Raw genomic sequence first — 19,297 nt, 5'->3', positions numbered from 1 at the left:
TTTTCAAAATGTCTGGTACAATGAGCTTTGAGGCTTTTGGATTCTATGAAAATATTGAATGTTAACACAATGCCTAAGAAAAAGACAGTTTTGCTCGAATAAATAGGAAAGTGGACCGCTGTGTGTGTTTTCCCTATCAAAGACACAAATTCAATAGCAGTTGATTCATATTTTTGTACCTCAGTAGTTTATATTTGTATAATTAATAGTAGTATTTTGAAGCATTACCATTTAATTTTATGTTTTATAAAATCCAATCCTTTAATTATTCATTCATTAAGCATTTATCAAATTTATTTTATGCATGGAATTCTGCTCAGTGCTGCATATATAAATTTCAAGACATAGCCATTATCCTCATATTTTCTAAAGAGCATTGACTCATTTCCAATATTTTCCACACTCCCATGAATAATGAAAGGCATTTTTCAAAACAAATTTCGTTGATTGTCTAATTTCATAATTGTACATTTATCCTGATCCTTATGAACTTGCTAAATGTAAGCATGTATACTGTTAAATCACAAATTGGGTTTTAAATGAGGAAAATGTGTTTTTATTATCTTCACTTATGACACTCAATACAGTCATCAGTGTATTTGTGCCTTCAAAGTTTTTTAAACTTGAGAGTCAATATGTATTCTCAACATATTAACATAGTTAGAAGATAAACTGGAAATACTTGTATTTATTTACTTCATTGTTGAATAAAGTATTCTGAAAAATATAGAATTTTTAATTAGCACAGTTCTTTATTGAATTCACACTTTAAGCTGCATGTTTTATGACACTTACCTTTTAGTATTTTTACTACAAAACTGGTATTACCTGTTTTAGAAATTGTGACTTGAGGCATCTTTCACAGTATTAACAAAGTTATACCTTGTCCATTCACATGTTTCTTTCACTTTTACTTATGGATAATTAATGAGAACTACATTTAGGTCCTAAATATCTGGGTATGATTAATATCAACCTTATAGTTTGTGATTCCATTTAAATCATGGCACCAAGACCTAACAACGAATGATAAATTCACTCAGCAAGAACTGACTGTTTATTACATGCAAAGAGCTCTGCTAGATGGTGAAGGGATATAAAAATGAATTATACAGTCTTTGCCTTTGTGAGCTTGCAAAATAGCTGGAGACAAAAAAAAAGACTGATAAATCACGCTAACACAAGGCATAATATGATAAATTCTAAAAAAAATTATAAACAATACTCTATGGCAGTAGAGAGAATGGACTTATCAATTTTCACTACACAGCTGGGAAAAGCTTCAGAGAAGAATCGGTCAAATTTGAAGTCTAAGTCTGACTTTGATACGGTAGACAAGTGTCAGAAGGAGGGCTGGGCATGCCCATCAGAGCAACCAAGAGCAAAATTGTTCATAAAGATGTTTTAGAGTAGATCATGCCAGGCTTCACTTTCTACAGTTATGCTGACAGAGCTGAATTTGACCTAGAATTGAAAAGCATTTGTTGCCACTTGGATTCTGAAAACACTGCAATAGAAAATGTTAAATAATTGTACACCAGGTAGCAGATACAATACTTCAGAGTCTGAGTTCTCTCTACAGATGTAATTCATCCGGTTAAGGCATGCCTGGAGTGCTAGATAATGCTGTTATGAATCATACAAACAGAATGTCTAGAAGAATATAAGCCGAATTTAACTTTTGTTATCTCCGGATGATAGATTCTCTTGTGACTTGTGCTATTTTTGATTAACTACATGTCCCACTTTTTCATTATAAATGTGTACTGGTAGTGTCACTATATAAACTAATTAAACAAATGTGATTTCAACGAAAAAAAATCAGTAAAATCGTTCAGTTTGAGTGAACTCCCATCCTTCATGGGATTCAAATAATAATTTAAATTTTAGCCAAAGATTTTAATCAGATATACATTCGTCTGAAGACCTTAAAAAATGCAGTAGTATTTTTGCATTGATTAAAATTCTTAATTTTGTTTGCATTCACTCATTCAACAATTAGTTGTTCGTTGAACATGTCCAAGTCCTTAAAAATATATAGTTTTATAGGACAGAGAGATATTTCCAATGTAGTGCAAGAAATGCTATGGTCAGAGAAACACAGACTCCTGGAGAAGCATGCAGAAGCCTATTCTGGACTAGAGGTCAAGTACTAGGAAATGAGAAAGTTATTAGTAACTAAGACTTACTTAACACAGTTACAAAGATATTTTCATCTGAGGTTGCCATTACTATACCTTTTTACAATGAGAAAGATGTTGCTCAGAAAATTAAACTGACACACTCAGAGATCACACAGAGAGAATGTATCAAAACAGAGCCTATGTCATTAATCCCCACATTTTTCTCTTTAAAGAGAAGTCTGAGCTAGTCCCTGAAAGGTTAGGAAGAGCTAACCAAATTAGAGGATGTGCCATGAGGTGAATCCGAGGGAGGAGCACAATGTCAACTGGTCATGGTTGAGAAAAATCGTCTAAGTTAAGTGAGTGGCAAAGAATTCAGAATAGCAGGAAATGTTAAGGGAGAACTGCACCTAAATCTTTCTTCATAACTTCACTGTTTACCAAATGTGACAAAAGCCTACTCCAAAAGTTGATAACCTTCGATCAGTTTCATGACCAAAAGTAGGAGAAGAGATCACCAGACGGGACTCCAGGGACAAGAACCTTGAAATCTGGAGAATCTAATGGCAGGAGACAGGGCCACAGAACCTGATGATGGGCAGAGGCTAGCTTGGGAATATGCCCCAGGCCGGTAGGAGTCTGGCTTGGTCTCAAAGCTCAGGGAGCTAGTGGTGTGTTTTGTGTAAAAGAAATAGTCAGTGCTGCTTTGAAGATATCTATTTCATATGATCACACAGCACATACAACGGATTTACTAATAAATTTCACACCTCAATTTCTACTCATACCATCTGCAATGCTCTCTGGTTTTTCAAAATTCTACTTTTGTGTATTTCACTTAACAATGTCATTTTTAACACATTATCTTCACAACATAGTAGGTGAACAAGTTGCATTTAGAATAACCCTACACTACGTGTCAAGAATGGAAGCAGGGAAAATGCCTTGGAAGCTACTTTTTTCCCCACCTGTCAACAACCTAGCACAGTGAGTTCATACAGAGTTTTAAGCCCATATACTGTTTACTCCAAATCCAAAACTCTTTTCAACGTCACCATCCACTCTGGTAAATTTTAAATAATTTTTCCATTCAGTAGAAACTTAGAGAGATAATATAATTTTTATAAATGTGCACAGCTAAAACACAGCAGAGCCAGAATTCAAATTCAACCCTGTCAGTGTCCAATGAACTAGCTCTCCCTGCCACAAGTTCCTACAACTCTAATTTAGACATTCTGACAGACATTTTGAGCCTCTGACTCAAGCTCTCAACATGACTGACAGCTAGGATACAGTGCCTGGCACAAAATAGGTGCTCAATAAATATTTGGTTGAATATAAAGATGATGCCTTCCCTGCAGTGGGAAGGCAAAGACAGAAATACTATGCAAGATCTCTTTGTTCAATACATACTCTAAGTTCACAAGACTGAAATGCCTCCAAATTCAATCTCAAATATCCAGTGCACTTTTATGCCCTGGTATATAACATACAGAATGGCTGACGTGGCCACCAGCCAAAGAACACTGGCAGCCACCAGAAGCTAGAACAGGCAAGGAGTGAGTGCGTTTCTTCCACAGCCTCTGAAAGGAGCACAAAACTGCTGATGCTTTGATTTTGGTCTTGAGGTACTGACTCCAGACTTCTGGCCTCCAGAACTGTGTGAGATTAAATTTTTGTCTTAAGTTACCAAGTTTGTGATAATTTGTAACAGCAGCCACAGAAAATGAATTCAATTATCTAGTCAATAAAGTAGTAGATACCAACAGTTAGCAAGGCTAAGGGTGAGCTGCTGGGATCTGTGAGCATGCTGATTTCCAGGCCTCCCCCTCCGAGTTTGGATTTGTTAGGTCTTCGGGGAGGGGAGATAAAATATGCAGTTAAATTAGGTGCCTCATGTCATTGCAATGCTAAACCACACATTTCCCCTTTCCATCTCAAGTGACTTTGTGTAACTTGGAGAGGGACAGGTTGGGGGAGAGAGTAATTTTGTTCCACTCTGCAGTTTGTTTTTGTACTGAGTTGGTCTGCTGTTAGTTGCAATGAGTCAGTTTATTAATTAAGTAGTAGAGTATAATAATTAAAAGTTTTTGCAGCCAAGTAAAACTGGATTTGCATCCTAGTTATGCAACTTATACACTGTAAGAAATTGAGAAAGTTTTCACTCTCCTGAAGCCTCAGCTTCCTTATCCATGAAATGGATATAAAACCATCTTCCACATAATATATGAGCAACTATATATATATATATAGATATATATATACACACAATGTAGACAGATAGATGTGTGTACTTACATATATATAGGTATGGATATAGATATGGAAAATCTATTAGTATTTTATCAGATAAATATTATTTTTGTTCAGAATTCTACTATTCTAACTGACTGGTATTTAGAGAGTAATGAACATTGTTTAATATTTTGGTCAATTATAGGTATTTAGGGGACGCCTGGGTGGCTCAGCGGTTTAGCGCCGCCTTTGGCTCAGGGTGTGACTCTGGAGACCCGGGATCAAGTCCCACATTGGGCTCCCTGCAGGGAGCCTAGCCTGTTTCTCCCTCTGTCTATGTCTCTGCCTCTCTGTGTCTCTCATGAATAAGTAAATAAAATCTTTAAAAATATATATAGGTATTTAATCTTCATAGGCTATAATTACCAAGATAAAATTTTATAAATGAAATTATTTAAAAAATTATTATCAGCATTCATTGACCTGAAGATATACTCTGTGGGTTTTAATGAATTCCTGCTTTTCAGTTTGTTTTATTTTTTTTCTTTTTTTTTTTCAGTTTGTTTTAGAGAACAAAACAAAAGAATCTTACTCTTCTACAACAAAGTTATAAATTTGCCCTAAACTTAAATAATGTTTATTTACATATAGGACTAAAGTTACATCTTTGTCATTTTGCCATTTTGTGATGAAATGATTTGCCAAATGCATAATTTCATCACAAAATCTATACACTATTATTTATCTCATATACCCACCCCCTCCCACCCTAACCAAAGTTTATACACCTCTATAGATAGGAAAGACCAGTACAGTTTTAAAGAAAAATAATTAATTTTGCATGGTTGGGAGTAAGGAAGGGTGAGAGACCGAAATATTAAAGAAGAAAGAAGTGGGAGAGAGGAAGAGGAGGCCAAGGGGAGGAGGTGGAAGGAGCAGAGAAGAGGTTGAAAATCCAAAGACTTGAATTTTGTTAAGTTTGTTTATTAATAAGTTTTATAAAAAGTAATTTAGTCTAAACTCGGAGACATGAGACCCAATACTGGCCCTTTAATAGGCAGGCTCAGTGAGACCTCGTTCCTTTGCAGGTTTGCGGTGATGCTAAATGAAAAATGCAAGCAAATCATCCAAGCACAGCACCAGACACACATGGCTGACATTCGATCATTAAGTGAACCAATAAGTAAAACTGATATTGCTGATCACTCAACAATTTAGTTTCTATGATATGACTTCCCAATATTTTTGCAGTTTGAAACATGGCTAATACAAATCAACTGTGCAATATAATTCCTCCAAGGTATTTCATGAATTTTTATCTGTGTCTATCCAGATGAGTCAGTTTAACTCATTAATATTAAAATCATTTAAATATAATGTCATAAAGTAACTAGGGCTTTCTACTGATTGGCAAATAATTTATCTCATCCAAGATAAACTTTTCAAATCATTATAATGAGATCAAATGAAGAAGATTCTCCCTATTTTATTTCCTTTTTTCTCTTTTCCTAGAAGTTATTTTTATAACATTATTTAATTGTTATAGAATCTTAAGAATATCATAGTTTTCATTCAAAATGGCCTCATATCTTAGTACACTATTTGTCAAACTACGGTTTTTATTTATTTTTTATTTTTTTATTTTATTTTTTTTAGTTTTTTTTCAAACTACGGTTTTTAAAATTGCTCTTATATATTTTATCACTGATTATTATCAGTGGTCATTTTCTATGAAATTTCAAGAATGAGCCTGAAAAACATGGAGCAGTAAGTCCTTTTTAAAAGGACTAGATTGGGACGCCAGGGTGGCTCAGCGGTTAAGCATCTACCTTTGGCTCAGGTCGTGACCCCAGGGTCCCAGGATCGAGTCCCACATTGGGATCCTCATAAGGATCCTGTTTCTCCCTCTGCCTGGGTCTCTGCCTCTCTCTCTGTGTCTCTCATGAATAAATAAATAAAATCTTTAAAAAAAAGACTATATTATTGAAAATAATAAAAACTAAATTTGTGGAAGGATTGTTAGAAACATACTTTCTAATAATAGGTATGATTATACTTTGTGTTTACTGGGCTATGGCCTAGTGGTGAGAAACAATTTACAGCAATTAAGTTAAAAATATCAGGATAGGGGTGCCTGGGGTAGCTCAGTCAGTTAAGCATCCAACTCTTGACTTTGGCTCAGCTTGTGATCTCAAGTCATAAAATCGAGCCTTGCAACTGGCTCCGTGCTCAGTATGGAGTCTGCTGGAGATTCTCTCCCTCTCCCTCTGCCTCCTCTCCCCTCTCCAACTCGTGCTCCCCCTCCCTCTCTCTTTCTCCCTCTAAAATAAATAAATGTTTTAAAAAATATATCAGGATAAAGAACATGCTAAATGTTAAAGAAAGTGATTGATATTCTAATATATAGTTGAAATATTAACTACAGCTCCCAATGGTTATTATATATGCATATATAAAGCTTACTAATTTTCCTCGAATTAAAGAAAAAATATATCTATTTTCTCCAAAAAAAAAAGAAAAAAAATTACACAGACTCTGGAGTTCAATTCAAAATTACATTATTTCAATTTGTATTTGTCCTACTAGTGGCATGAACCAATTTAAATATTGATACTCCTGAGAACATTTACACTATTTATTCTATGAATTAAAGCTAATGGGGAAAAGGATTCTTGTATTTTCGACATTTACTTCATTTCTTAATGGAGGACCAGACAACTCCCATAAAAGTATGATTCCCATGCAACTATTCTTTTTGTTTTTTTTTAAAGATTTTATTTATTCGTGAGAGACACACACACAGAGAGAGAGAGAGAGAGAGAGAGAGAGAGAGAGAGAGGAAGAGACACAGGAAGAGGGAGAAGCAGACCCCATGCAGGGAGCCCGATGCAGGACTCGATCCCAGGTCTCCAGAATCACACCCTGGACTGAAGGCGGCACTAAACTGCTGAGCCACCAAGGCTGCCCTATTCTTTTTCTTTGTAAACTGGACTCAAATATTTTAGAAAATATTTTTCTCACCTTACTATGAAGATACTTTCAAAAAAGCCATAAAGAATGAAAACCCAAATATAGCTCTAAGATAAAAGAGTGAACAGAAACCATGGTCTTTGGTGTTTTGTTAAATCAATCTAGCCACTCAGAGTTTCATTGGTCTAATTCCCTCAATGTGGAAATGAGCAGAGACTGAGCATTCACTGGATTTTTTCCTGGGCCACACAGTCCGAATCAGAATTTCAGTGACCATTGCCCTTTCAACTTAACATGCTTCCTTTCATTGTCTCCATATCATTTCTTCATTTGAACTTTGCTAACAATACAGAGCTACTTCTAGAGACAAGTTTGGTTTTAAAAACTATCAGGGCACTATTCTAATAACTTAAGGATATATTTCTTCATTTTAGCACTTTATACTTATTCTTCCAAGTTTGAACCTATAGGAAAATAATAAAATTATGAAGAAAACTAGAAAGCAGAAATTTCCACTTAGCATTTCTTTAGAGATCAGAGCTCTATTTGTAGGAAAGCATTTGTCTTCATTAAGCTATCTTTTTCTAGCCATTCCAGAAGATGAACAGTTTCAAAAATGGCAGGGGATCATGTGAATGGACTAACTTAGCAATATTCCACTCCTCTGAGTCATAGTGCTAGAATGCTGCAGTGTGCCATTTATGAGATTTTATTAAATCTTTAAGAGCATTCCAATATTTTATCTCTTCCCTATTTGGTTAGAAACCTTATCTTCCTATCTTACCTAAATAGATCCTTTAAAAGAGAAGCAATTACAAGCAGTGGCTAAAAGAATTAAAATTTTAAGGGACAGAACACTGACAAAAGCATAAAATACTTTGACTAGGAGGACTGTCCAGATAAGTGTAAACTATTGAGATGGAATGAAAATGCCTATAAAATCATAACAGTCTACTATTCTGGAAGTCACAACAATGTGGGACCTGGAACTGGAGAATCAAGGGAAAAGGAAACTGAATTTTCTATCTTCGAGGAAAAAGAGAGGGTAAGAGGCAGAGGCATCGCATTCCCCAAATGCTCCTATTAGCAAATTTTAAGCAACGTGATACATTAGAAAGTAAGATTGAAAATTGTGGCCGAAAAACAATTGAGCTATTACACTGAGGTCATGGGAGGAGCCAGCAAAAAGGAAGGGCAATTGTGACTCCTATTTGTCAGATCCTCAGCTATCTGGTATAATCAAAATCTTGGTTTACTTCATATAATCAAACAATCAAATTTCCTCATCTCTCTATGCGTTTGTAAAGATCCTTCATTGTAAAGCCTATTTTAACATAAAGGAAAATTGGTCTTCACAACTTTTCCCTTACATGTCTTACATTTTTGTCTAAGAACCTAGCTAGCACTTGTGCCTCTGCATTTCAAATACATGTTGGGCATTTTTCTGCTATTTTTAATCTGCTGGGCATTCTGGACATTCCTAGTATTTATAGTTTACTAATTTATTTCCCCATGTAATCTCACCAAAGTGTGGCATGCAGCATAGATTTTGAATTCTGATACCACCCACCTAGAAATTACTCAACAGGTGCAATCCATAATAGTAACTTCATCTTTGGATAAGGTTAATTATAGTGTTGAATAAGCTCCTCAAACCAGTTCTGTTTTTTCAGGATGAGTTTAGTCTCAAGCTTATTAAGGAAAGATAACCATGACTTTGAGACTTAGAATAAACATGAATCACGATCTCTCAATAATTACGCTAATAAATTGGCATAAGGACAAGTTCATATTTCTCTTAAATATGCTTCTTTGGCCCATGTAATTTGAAAGCTCTATTGTTAATTTTTTCATCTATTTTGAGATATCATAATTGAATTTTTCTCTATATTATAAGGTAATGTAGAAAATCCCAAGGAAAAAAGCACATTATTATTCTCTAATATTCTGAAGTTATCTCATTGATGAATTCCTTCAATTTCTATTTAATACATTTTCAGATATTCACATTTCACACAATCATATCCTCTTGCAACATGACACAAAGGAAAATGTACCCCTTCTTTTCCAGCATTGTACCTTCTACACAGACTTCAAATCTCTTCCTTTGCCACTTCCTCTAGGATTTGTTATCATCAATTGTCTCCTCAATCCCCTGGGTCCTCTCCTCTCTACTGCTTCCTCTTTCCCTGCTTACTTCCCCTTTTCCAAAAACTCCCTTCATTCTTCCTTCCTCTCAGAATATACGTATGTATGTATGTATATATGTATACATACATGTATATATATTATATATGTATATATAAATATATATGTGTGTATATATATATATATATATATATATATATATATATATATATATAAAATTGTATAGCATAATTGAAGCGCATCTGCCTTTGGCTCAAGGCATGATCCTGGAGTACCAGGATCAAGTCCACCTGCATCGGGCTCCCAGCATGGAGCCTCCTTCCTCCTCTGCATATATATATACATATATTTTTTTTTCTCTTTGACAGGAAACTCCTAGAAAGACTGTTCAAGACTCAATGGATATGTGCATCTCTATTATTCCTTAACAGATGGTTACCCTATAGAAGATATTTGTTTCAGCACATCAACTAGTTGGCTAAGTAGCATCTGACAACATCTACCACATTCTGCTCATCTTACCTTGCCCTAATCTCACTGGGTTAGTCCAAGTACTCCAGTTTAAGCTATCATAACTACCCTAAGGATCCACACCCCACATCTGTGGATTTATCCCTTTAAAGATGGGCTCACTCTTTCACCATTCTTTCCTTTTTTCTGACTCTACACTGTTGCTAAACATATTTATGGTATTCTCCAATGTGAGAACCTCAAATTTCTTCCCTCCTGACTTTATACAGGCCTTCTGTTGAGATCCCATCCTTTTCCATGACTTCAATCATTACCTATGTACTAGGTATGTTCTAATACCTTACTTGTCACCTTCAGGAACACATGCCTAATTGCCTAAAGTCACTTCCTCCTTGTTGATATTCCAATGGACGTGTCAAACTCTACTTTCAAAATATGAATTTGTCATCTTCCCTCTTCTACCTTTAGCCTGTTTTCTCCCTCTGTAATAATTGTGTCTAACAGTAATTTATCAGGTCAAAATTGTGGGATCATTTTATACTCCCTATATTCTTCACCTCTCACATCCACACATATTCTACAATTTCCAGAAAACACCTAGGGTATCCTTTTAAAAATATTTACAACAGGGACGCCTGGATGGCTCAGCGGTTAAGCGCATCTGCCTTCGGCTCAGGGCGTGATCCTGGAGAACCGGGATCGAGTCCACCCGCATCGGGCTCCCAACATGGAGCCTCCTTCCCCCTCTGCCTATGTCTCCGCTTCTCTGTGTGTGTGTCACTCATGAATAAATAAATAAAATCTTTAAAAAAAGTTTAAAAAATATTTACATCAGATCATGACATAGCCCAGTTTAAAAGTCTTCCAAAGACCCCCTGTCCAACTTAGAATGACAAACAAACTCCTTACTTTGGCCCTATGTGGTTAGGCTTCCATTGTCCCATACAAACGCTGCCCTGTACTCAAACCACAGTGGTCTCCTATCTGTTGCTGAAATACACCAAGCTTATTCCCTTCCCAGTATTTTGTTTCTGCCTATGTGACATTGTTGGTATTATTTATTTCAGTATTTGCTCCTCTGATCCCCAAATGTCCCTCCATCTGGTAGCTCAGGTGCTCAACTGACTCACTATGAATTACCTGATTGTTCTTTCATCAAAATATTTATCAATATATTATAGATTCATACCACAAGAGAACCTATATTCTTAAAAGGCTTAAAACAATCCAATAAAGGATATCAAAGCTGAAATTTAAATAAAGACAATTTGTGATTAGAAACAGTAGCATACCTAGTTTTACCCTACCTTTTGTTATTAAACACAAACAGCAAGCAAAGACAAGAAAAGATCAGATATACAAAAGGATGTAGTCAAAGCATTTCTGTGAGTAAGGATAGCACTCATTGTCTTGGTTGTTAAGCAATGCAGAGACAGGCAACATCCTGTTTGGAATAGATATACTAAATTCTTAAGCCTAGTCATGCTCTCTCATAATTCTCTTTAATTTCTTGTCTCAGTTAAAATCTGGAATTTTAATTCATTAATAATATAGTACCAATGCCAATTTTTAAGAACAGAGGCAAAAATCAGTCAACCCCCTGAAAGCTACATTTTTGTCATATGTATTATTTTGAATCAACACACTGAGGGCATGCCAACTTCCGATTCAAAACTTAACCACATCAGAAAAAAATGAAAATACAAGTTACTCTTTATGAAAAATTCTATGTGATTCTGACTAATACTATTTGGCTGGAAAAAACTACCTTTTTCATAGCATTTATATTTCTTAGGTTTTGGTTTTTATGCATGTGTTTTTTTTTTAAATCAAAAGCAGAAATATCAACATAACATGTATACTAGATGTTACATGAAATTTGGGGGCTAATAAGGAGTAGGAAGTAATAAAAAATTAACAGAGTCTAATACTCATGAGAAGGTTTTCACAGATTTGTAGAATCTTTGGTACAGATGTTTCACATAAATATCTAGGGACTGAATTCCTATCCACAGTTATGAGTTTTGGAGAGGTTCCCCCCCCCCACCCCCGTCATGAAGCATTATCTTGGCTGTTTATTGGATTCTCTATAATCAGAATCAAATTGGAATAACAACAGAGAAGATGTGTTTTAGTATCCAGCACCTCTTTATGTTTGAAATAATGAAAGCAAGACCCAGTGTTGAGTTTGAGAAACGTAATATACGATATTCAGGGACTACAGAGCTCTTTAAGATAAAGCCCTAAAAAATCTTGTAACGGGTGTTAATTTATGAATGTGTCTTACCAAAGCTTATAACATCACTACTAGGTATTTCCATATTAGTTTAGGTAGTAAAGAATGCCCATAATTATACGTCATTATCTTATCCTAATTAGGGTTCATTACACAGATGAAAATGCGGGGACTCAGAGAGGTTACATCTCTTTTACAGTATCACACAGCTATTATTTTAGGAGAGTCTGATGGTATTATAATTATTTTCAGTAAAACTATAATTAATTTCTAAAGAGTCATGCTTATGCCCAGAGTAATTAGATCAGGAATTTCTTTAAAACTGAAGTATTTTACAGAAAATTGTTTTTTATACTGATTTTTTCACAATAGTTATACAGAGTTTATGACACTGTAATAGTTCCTTAAAATGTTTATTAATCACACACACCAGACATGCTAGTTAATCACTCTTTAAGAATACATTCCTTTAATTATTTTGGATTTCAGTTCTCTGACATTAGATAAAGCAAGTAAGCATGTCAAAAGAGTTCATTTTTTTTTTCCACTTCCAGTCTCTGATAATTAAGAACTCATCACAGTCACTTAAAATGCCTATTCCGTGTTAAAAAGAGTTTTGAAGGAAGCCTCATCTTATTGATTGTGGCTATCATTCCTGATTATATCCACAGATATAACTTTAATGAAGGTATTTGTACTTCATGTTGTCCTATAAAATTAAGTTGTGGCTATTTAATCAAGAGATCAGTGAGTTCTTTTTCCTCAGTGGTTTATCAATCTATTTTTCTTTTATTACAAAACCTTAAGCTTTACCAGTTGCTAAAGACAAAAAGAGGGCTTGGAAAGACACAGACCCCTAGATCAATAGCTTTCTGGAAAAGGCTATGAATCATATCTCATGATCAGTCACTGCTCAGAAAACTCCCAGCAGCATGCCTTTGCAGCTATTTCCAAAAGTGCTGAAGAGCCCATGTGTTTACACTGGACTTTGTTAGGAACAAAGAAAACACCATTTATATATTTTTAAGATGTGCATGGCAAGTTCTGTTCTTCAAACCAGTTGCTCAGACATAAAGGCTCCACTTAAGATGGGATTTACTGCCACCAAAACCATTGTTAAATTATTCAGACATCAGGACAACAACACAAAAAGTAAAGATCTGATAACAACTTGGAGACCTATGTTATTCAGGAGTCATACATATTCAACTGTGCTGACGCTATCACTTGTTCATATATTGTTCCCAAAGAAATACATATGACAGCATGTGATCAAATGGTTTCTTAAGCAGGAAGGCATGCAAAAGAAATTTCTAGTCCATTTACAAAAGAAATTTAATCAAAAGTGAAGATAAGCATTATATTTTAGAATAAATATTATTCTTACCATTTGAGATTGACTCCTAGGACATCCATTGATATCTTCAACTTTTTCATTTGCTAAAGCCAAGAAATAAAATAAAAGAGAGAAAAAAAGAATGACATGCTTAAGCAATGAAGTGAAACACACACACACAAAAAAAGGAGACTAAGATAAAACAAAAACAAAAACAAAAACAAAAACAAGCACAATGCTGCTGCTACATTCACTCTGTCTCCCGAGCCGTGTACAAGAGGACACACTTGTTAGCAGCCGCCAATTCCATATGCACAAATCAGGCAAAAAAAAAAAAAAAAAAAAAAAGTGAGTGAGAAGGAAGTTGCTGCTAATTCTTTAGCCTGTGCCAAATGACTGCTGACATGAAACCTTTCACAATTGTCCCTGCTGGATCAGGATACAGTTTCAAGGAATCTCAGAGTGTATGAATTGCTCCAGCTAACGAAATGCACACATGGGAGACATATGGTTTAATGAAGCATTCATTTCTGACAATTCAGTGTATGTAAAGATACAGTTCTAGCCATTTAAAAGTATAGTCAAACTGCTTTTTTTCCAACATTCTCACATAAACATTTTTAATTAAATCGAGGGAGAGCTACATTAATCTCAGAGACACACGGACCAAGTTCATATGCATTCAACTGAAATTGTGTTTTACCAAGGCGGGTGGGGCAGAGACTTTCATGGTTTTTCCCAGGGGGCAGGTCTTACCAATGATCTGGATGATTTCGGCTAGCAGTACTCCATCTGCAATGTCTTGTTGCAAATCCTTGATCAACCGCTTGTGGCCCGATTTTGCTAGGTAGTGGTTGGCCCAGTCAGTGTAAATCTGTTGAACAGAGGGAGAGAAGAAGTACGATGGTGTGAGAGAAAATAGAGACAATAAAAATGCTTAAGACAAATGTTGGATTCAAAGGGAAGCTATTCTGGATCACATTCCAGTTCAAGAAGTCATAGCTTAAAAGGAAATAGTTGTAAAATAATTTTATACGGCTCTCTCTCTCCCACTTATCTCTTGTTTCAAAGGAGGATGATTCACTCTCTTTCAAAACCAGGGACCAGTCACTTGTGACACAGCAGAACTCCCTTCCCGGATGACTACTGAGGAAACTGCTGTTTGCAAATCAGTTGGGTTTTCACTCTTTCCCCTCTTTCTGTCATATTGAAAATAATCCTGTCTGTCCTTGTAAAAGGAAACCACCTGGACTGATTTATACAGGAACCTATTATAAACATTTCTGTTTCTCTGAGACTTTATTAGCTTTGTCATGTGAGATACTGTATGTGACAATATTTTGGCATCATGCTATGAAATAATTGCAAATGCCAAAGACACTTTATTTGGCCTGTCATCTCCCATTTAAGCCTCCTGAAATGTGTTTATATAAGAAAACAGAGGAAGCAAATACAGTTATTACATAGAAATCACAATATAGAATTGAGGAGTGGACAGAAGTCACAAGGTTGGCGATTTGTCCTAAAGCAGAGGTGACTCTTCAATAGTAAACCAGGATATAAAGAAAAGCTGGAATTGTTAAAAAAAAATGCACAAAAATAAAACACTATTAATTTTTCAAATGTTATGAGACACCTACTAAGGTAAAGTAATCTAATTATAAGGAAATAAGCATTAAGATGTTTCAGTTTTATGGGTGGCTCATATGACTATATTAATAGGTTTATTACAAGCCAGAGTATGATATGTGATGTAACAGAAGAACACAATATCTGAAATAATGGCAGAGGAGAGGAATTGATTGAGAAATATACATATAAAAATGTGTATTAAAGCCCTGGAATTAGAATTGGGAACATAGCAGAACCCGGATATAAGAAGTCAAGGGAAGTGGCGCCTGGATGGCTCAGTCGGTTAAGCCTCCACCTCTTGGTTTAGGCTCAGGTTGTGATCTCAGGGTCCTGAGATGGACCCCATGTCCAGCTCCATGCTCAGCAGGGCGTCTGCTTCAAGATTCTCATCCTCTTCCCTTCCCCTCATGTGTGTGCGCACCTGTGTGCTCTCAAATCAATAAATAAATCTTTTTAAAAAGAGAGAAAGAAATGAAGGGAAGGCTCTTCCCCACAGAGGATACCAGGTGCAGAAAGGTAGAGTAAAGGAATCAAAGACACAGTTGGAAAATCTGTAATTAAGGTAGCAAGCTTGAAATTAGGATAATTAGACTGGAAAGGCAAATTGTTTTAGTCATAAGCACTGAATGCCAAGCAAACTACAAAAATATTATTTTTGGTTTCTAATAAAACCAATAAATGTTTCTGTAAGGACAAAACACAATAAATAAGAAGTGTAGAAACTAAGAAGTACATGTTTCCCCACAATTTGCAATCCCTACTCACTTTTGAATACTTTGGTATGAATAATTCTAAAATTGTGTTCTATACCTACACACTTCACCACAGGACACCACATACACACCCTCACATATGTACACACACAATAGGATTTTTAACCAAATACGACTCAAATTTCACATATTCTATGCTTCTCGACTTTTTATGCAATGATATTTTAATAACAGTGCTACAACCATTTTACATATACGTATCCCACTATTTTTGATGTTCTATTGTACATAATATCAACCCCCCATTTAAAGATACTCAATTTGTTTAAATATGTTTCTATTACATCTAAAGTTGAAGAGACATCTTTAAAATGTATCTTTGCACGCTTATATGCCAGTATTTTTATAGGACCAAAACCTAAAAGTGGGACTGCTAAGTTTTTTTAAATAGATCCTAGATACAAACATTCCAAAATACAACAAAGAAGTCAAAGAAAGTGCTTCTTCAGTTTAGACAATATAAAGTGGCATCTTAATGCAATGAAGTGGTGATTAAGTTCCTAAAAGACTACAAATAATTGGAAGCATCCAACTGCATAAGGAATTATACCTCCTTTCCCCGTGTTCATGATTTTCCTTATATTAAAGATATTAGTGTGAGAAAGGGTACTAGCACAACTGTCTGCTAAATTAGAAAACAAAAACAGGGTTCCTAGATATTCTTATTTTGGGATCAGTTTCCTCAAAATTCTATTCTATCTGTATTTTCTATTTTGCAATGCGAAAACATATTTTTATAAGGATTTATACTGCTCAGAACCTAAACCATTGAGGACTTTCCCCTCAGCCACACATCATTCAAATGATTAGTTGTTTGGCTATTAATTGTTTGGCCTCCTACTAGAAATTTTAGGTTGAGCCAGACTCGATTTGTGCCTTTATCCCCACAGGCAGTTAAGAGGACCAGCTGATTGACTCTAAAGCATCCCACAAAGATGAAGAACATAAATTCTGGAGTCAGGAGACCTGGCTTTGAGGCCCAGTAGACCTCTTACCACCCCTGGGACCATGGAGAAGTTTCTTATCCCTTCTTAAAAAAAAAAAAAAAAAAGATTTTATTTATTTAGAGAGGCAGAGACACAGGCAGAGGGAAGAAGCAGGCTCCATGCAGGGAGCCCAACGTGGGACTCATTCCCCGGTCTCCAGGATCAGGCCCTGGCCTGAAGGCGGCACTAAACCGCTGAGCCACCCCTTCTAATCCCTTCGAAGTTCGATTTCCCCATCAGCAAAATAAGGATGATAATAATCCTTCACTGTAGGACTATTAGGACTAAGTAAGATAGTACTTGGAAAGTACACCTCACGGAGTTAGCCCTGAAATAGTGTCTGCTCTTGTTATCATCATTATGGCATCTAGTTTTATTTGCTACGGTGGCTTTCCAACAAATAATTTATTAAGGTCATCATTTTGTAGAGATTAAAAAAATTGAGAGGATTGGCAGAAAACTGAAAAAACTGGACTCCTTGCCTCTGACACTGCTCATGTAGGGACTCCTCCTGCCTTCTGACTCACTGTGGCCACAGATCCGTCCCCCAGCCAAACTCAGAGCCATGCACCCCATCTCAAGGTTGCCATGTTCTCCTTCAGGTCTGCAATGCCTCCACGGGGACTCTACCTCCATCAGGCTCTATGTTGCAAGTATTCTGTTTTCCAAAGGCATTAAATTATGCAAAAAATACTTATTCAAATGCACACAGAACGGAATATATTAGGAATGAAAACAAGAATCCCTTCATTCTCCAAATGCCTGTCAAGAATGTCTTAGCCTCTATCCAAATTGGTCCTGGAACTTAGGTGAGAAAACAGATGGGAGGCCAGCTGGTTGGCTTCAAGACTGACTGGAAAAGCCTCTGATTTAGCTCATAAAATATTTGTTTTTTACTTGATCCAGGATTTCTTCTAGAGGAATCCCAAGCCTAAGTGCTTTGACTTGTCTTGGATCTTTAATATATGAAACATTGCTCAGACCGTAATCTCTGACTTTAGTTGCAATCAGCAAAACCAATTCAGACTATAGAAATAAACTGAAAATAAATCTCCGTTTAAAAAAGTCCTTATACTTTACTTATTCTTTCTTTTTTTTTAAGAAGATTTTATTTATTTATTCATGAGACACACACACACACATACAGAGGCAGAGACACAGGCAGAGGGAGAAGGAGGCTCCCTGCAGGGAGTCAATTCCAGGTCTCCAGGATCAAGCCCTGGGCTGAAGGAAGGTACTAAACCGCTGAGCCACCTGGGCTGCCCCTTATTCTTTCTTAATACGTGTACTTGAGGCCCTTCAAGCAAACCAATACCTTTCAAAAGGATGTTATAATCTAATATTTTATTTTATTTTTTTAATTTTTATTTATTTATTTATGATAGTCACAGAGAGAGAAAGAGAGAGAGGCAGAGAGACACAGGCAGAGGGAGAAGCAGGCTCCATGCACCGGGAGCCTGATGTGGGATTCGATTCCGGGTCTCCAGGATTGTGCCCTGGGCCAAAGGCAGGCGTCAAACTGCTGCGCCACCCAGGGATCCCAGGATGTTATAATCTAGATGAAATATGAAACAACTACAAAGTGGCTTATAAATATATCTTAACATTATATTTAAACTTATTTTTGTCTTTTAAAACTTTATATATGTAAATTGAAGAAAAAAGTAGAAACATGAGGTATATCTTTAATGAGACAGTCTCCAAGCAAAGGACACATGATATATAAATATATGCAAAACTGATCAATAAACTTACTGTACTATTCTGATAAGAGAAGATACACACAACCTTGTCAACTGTCACATTAGAAACTATTGTTCAAATAAATACAACAGAATGTCAAAATCATGTCCAGATTTTAGATCTGAACTCCAAAGCTGCCTTTGGTTCATTGCCACACACACAAAAATCACAATATTCAACCTCCTTAGCCTCACTAGAATGAGCTACAAACTGAGTGCTAATGATTTCCGTAGGATTATGTTATAAATAGGTTTCTAGTGAACAAACTGATATTACTGGGCACAATATCAAGTTAATCATAAATTAATGTTTAGTCATCAAGGTCTGGCTGAAGCTTTAAATATAATTTATCTCCAAATATCTGAAGTCAGTTTTCCTCATCTGTTTTAATTGCAATATTATAAATACAAATGTCATCTCATGTGGTAATTATATTTTAGGAAATCCTGAAAAATTAAGGATATTAGACTTACCAAAGGATACTTAGAGTTCAGGTAAAATCATATATATATTAAATCACTTACTGTAATTAAATATGATAAAAATCAAAGGTACCATAGCATAATTTATATTTAATTTTGATCAATATAAATTTTAGGGCCTATTATGCAATAGTATGCCTTCTTTGAGGAACATCCTATATT

The 19,297-nt window shown here is 35.6% G+C and overlaps 1 protein-coding gene across 1 annotated transcript in view; it reads right to left on the bottom strand.

The window, feature by feature from the left end:
- The window catches only part of NAV3 (neuron navigator 3), a 357,285-nt gene that overhangs the window by 235,248 nt on the left and 102,740 nt on the right, over nt 1-19,297 (bottom strand). The window contains 2 exon segments of the mRNA XM_055341892.1: nt 13,571-13,623; nt 14,276-14,393. Of these exon segments, the coding sequence (XP_055197867.1) occupies nt 13,571-13,623; nt 14,276-14,393 (171 nt within the window).

The sequence above is a fragment of the Nyctereutes procyonoides genome, unplaced genomic scaffold (assembly GCF_905146905.1).
Source record: "Nyctereutes procyonoides isolate TBG_1078 unplaced genomic scaffold, NYPRO_anot_genome, whole genome shotgun sequence".
In the NCBI taxonomy this organism is placed as follows: Eukaryota; Metazoa; Chordata; class Mammalia; order Carnivora; family Canidae; genus Nyctereutes; species Nyctereutes procyonoides.
The sequence above is the reverse complement of the archived record's forward strand: the minus strand, read 5'-3'. Positions and strand labels throughout refer to the sequence as shown.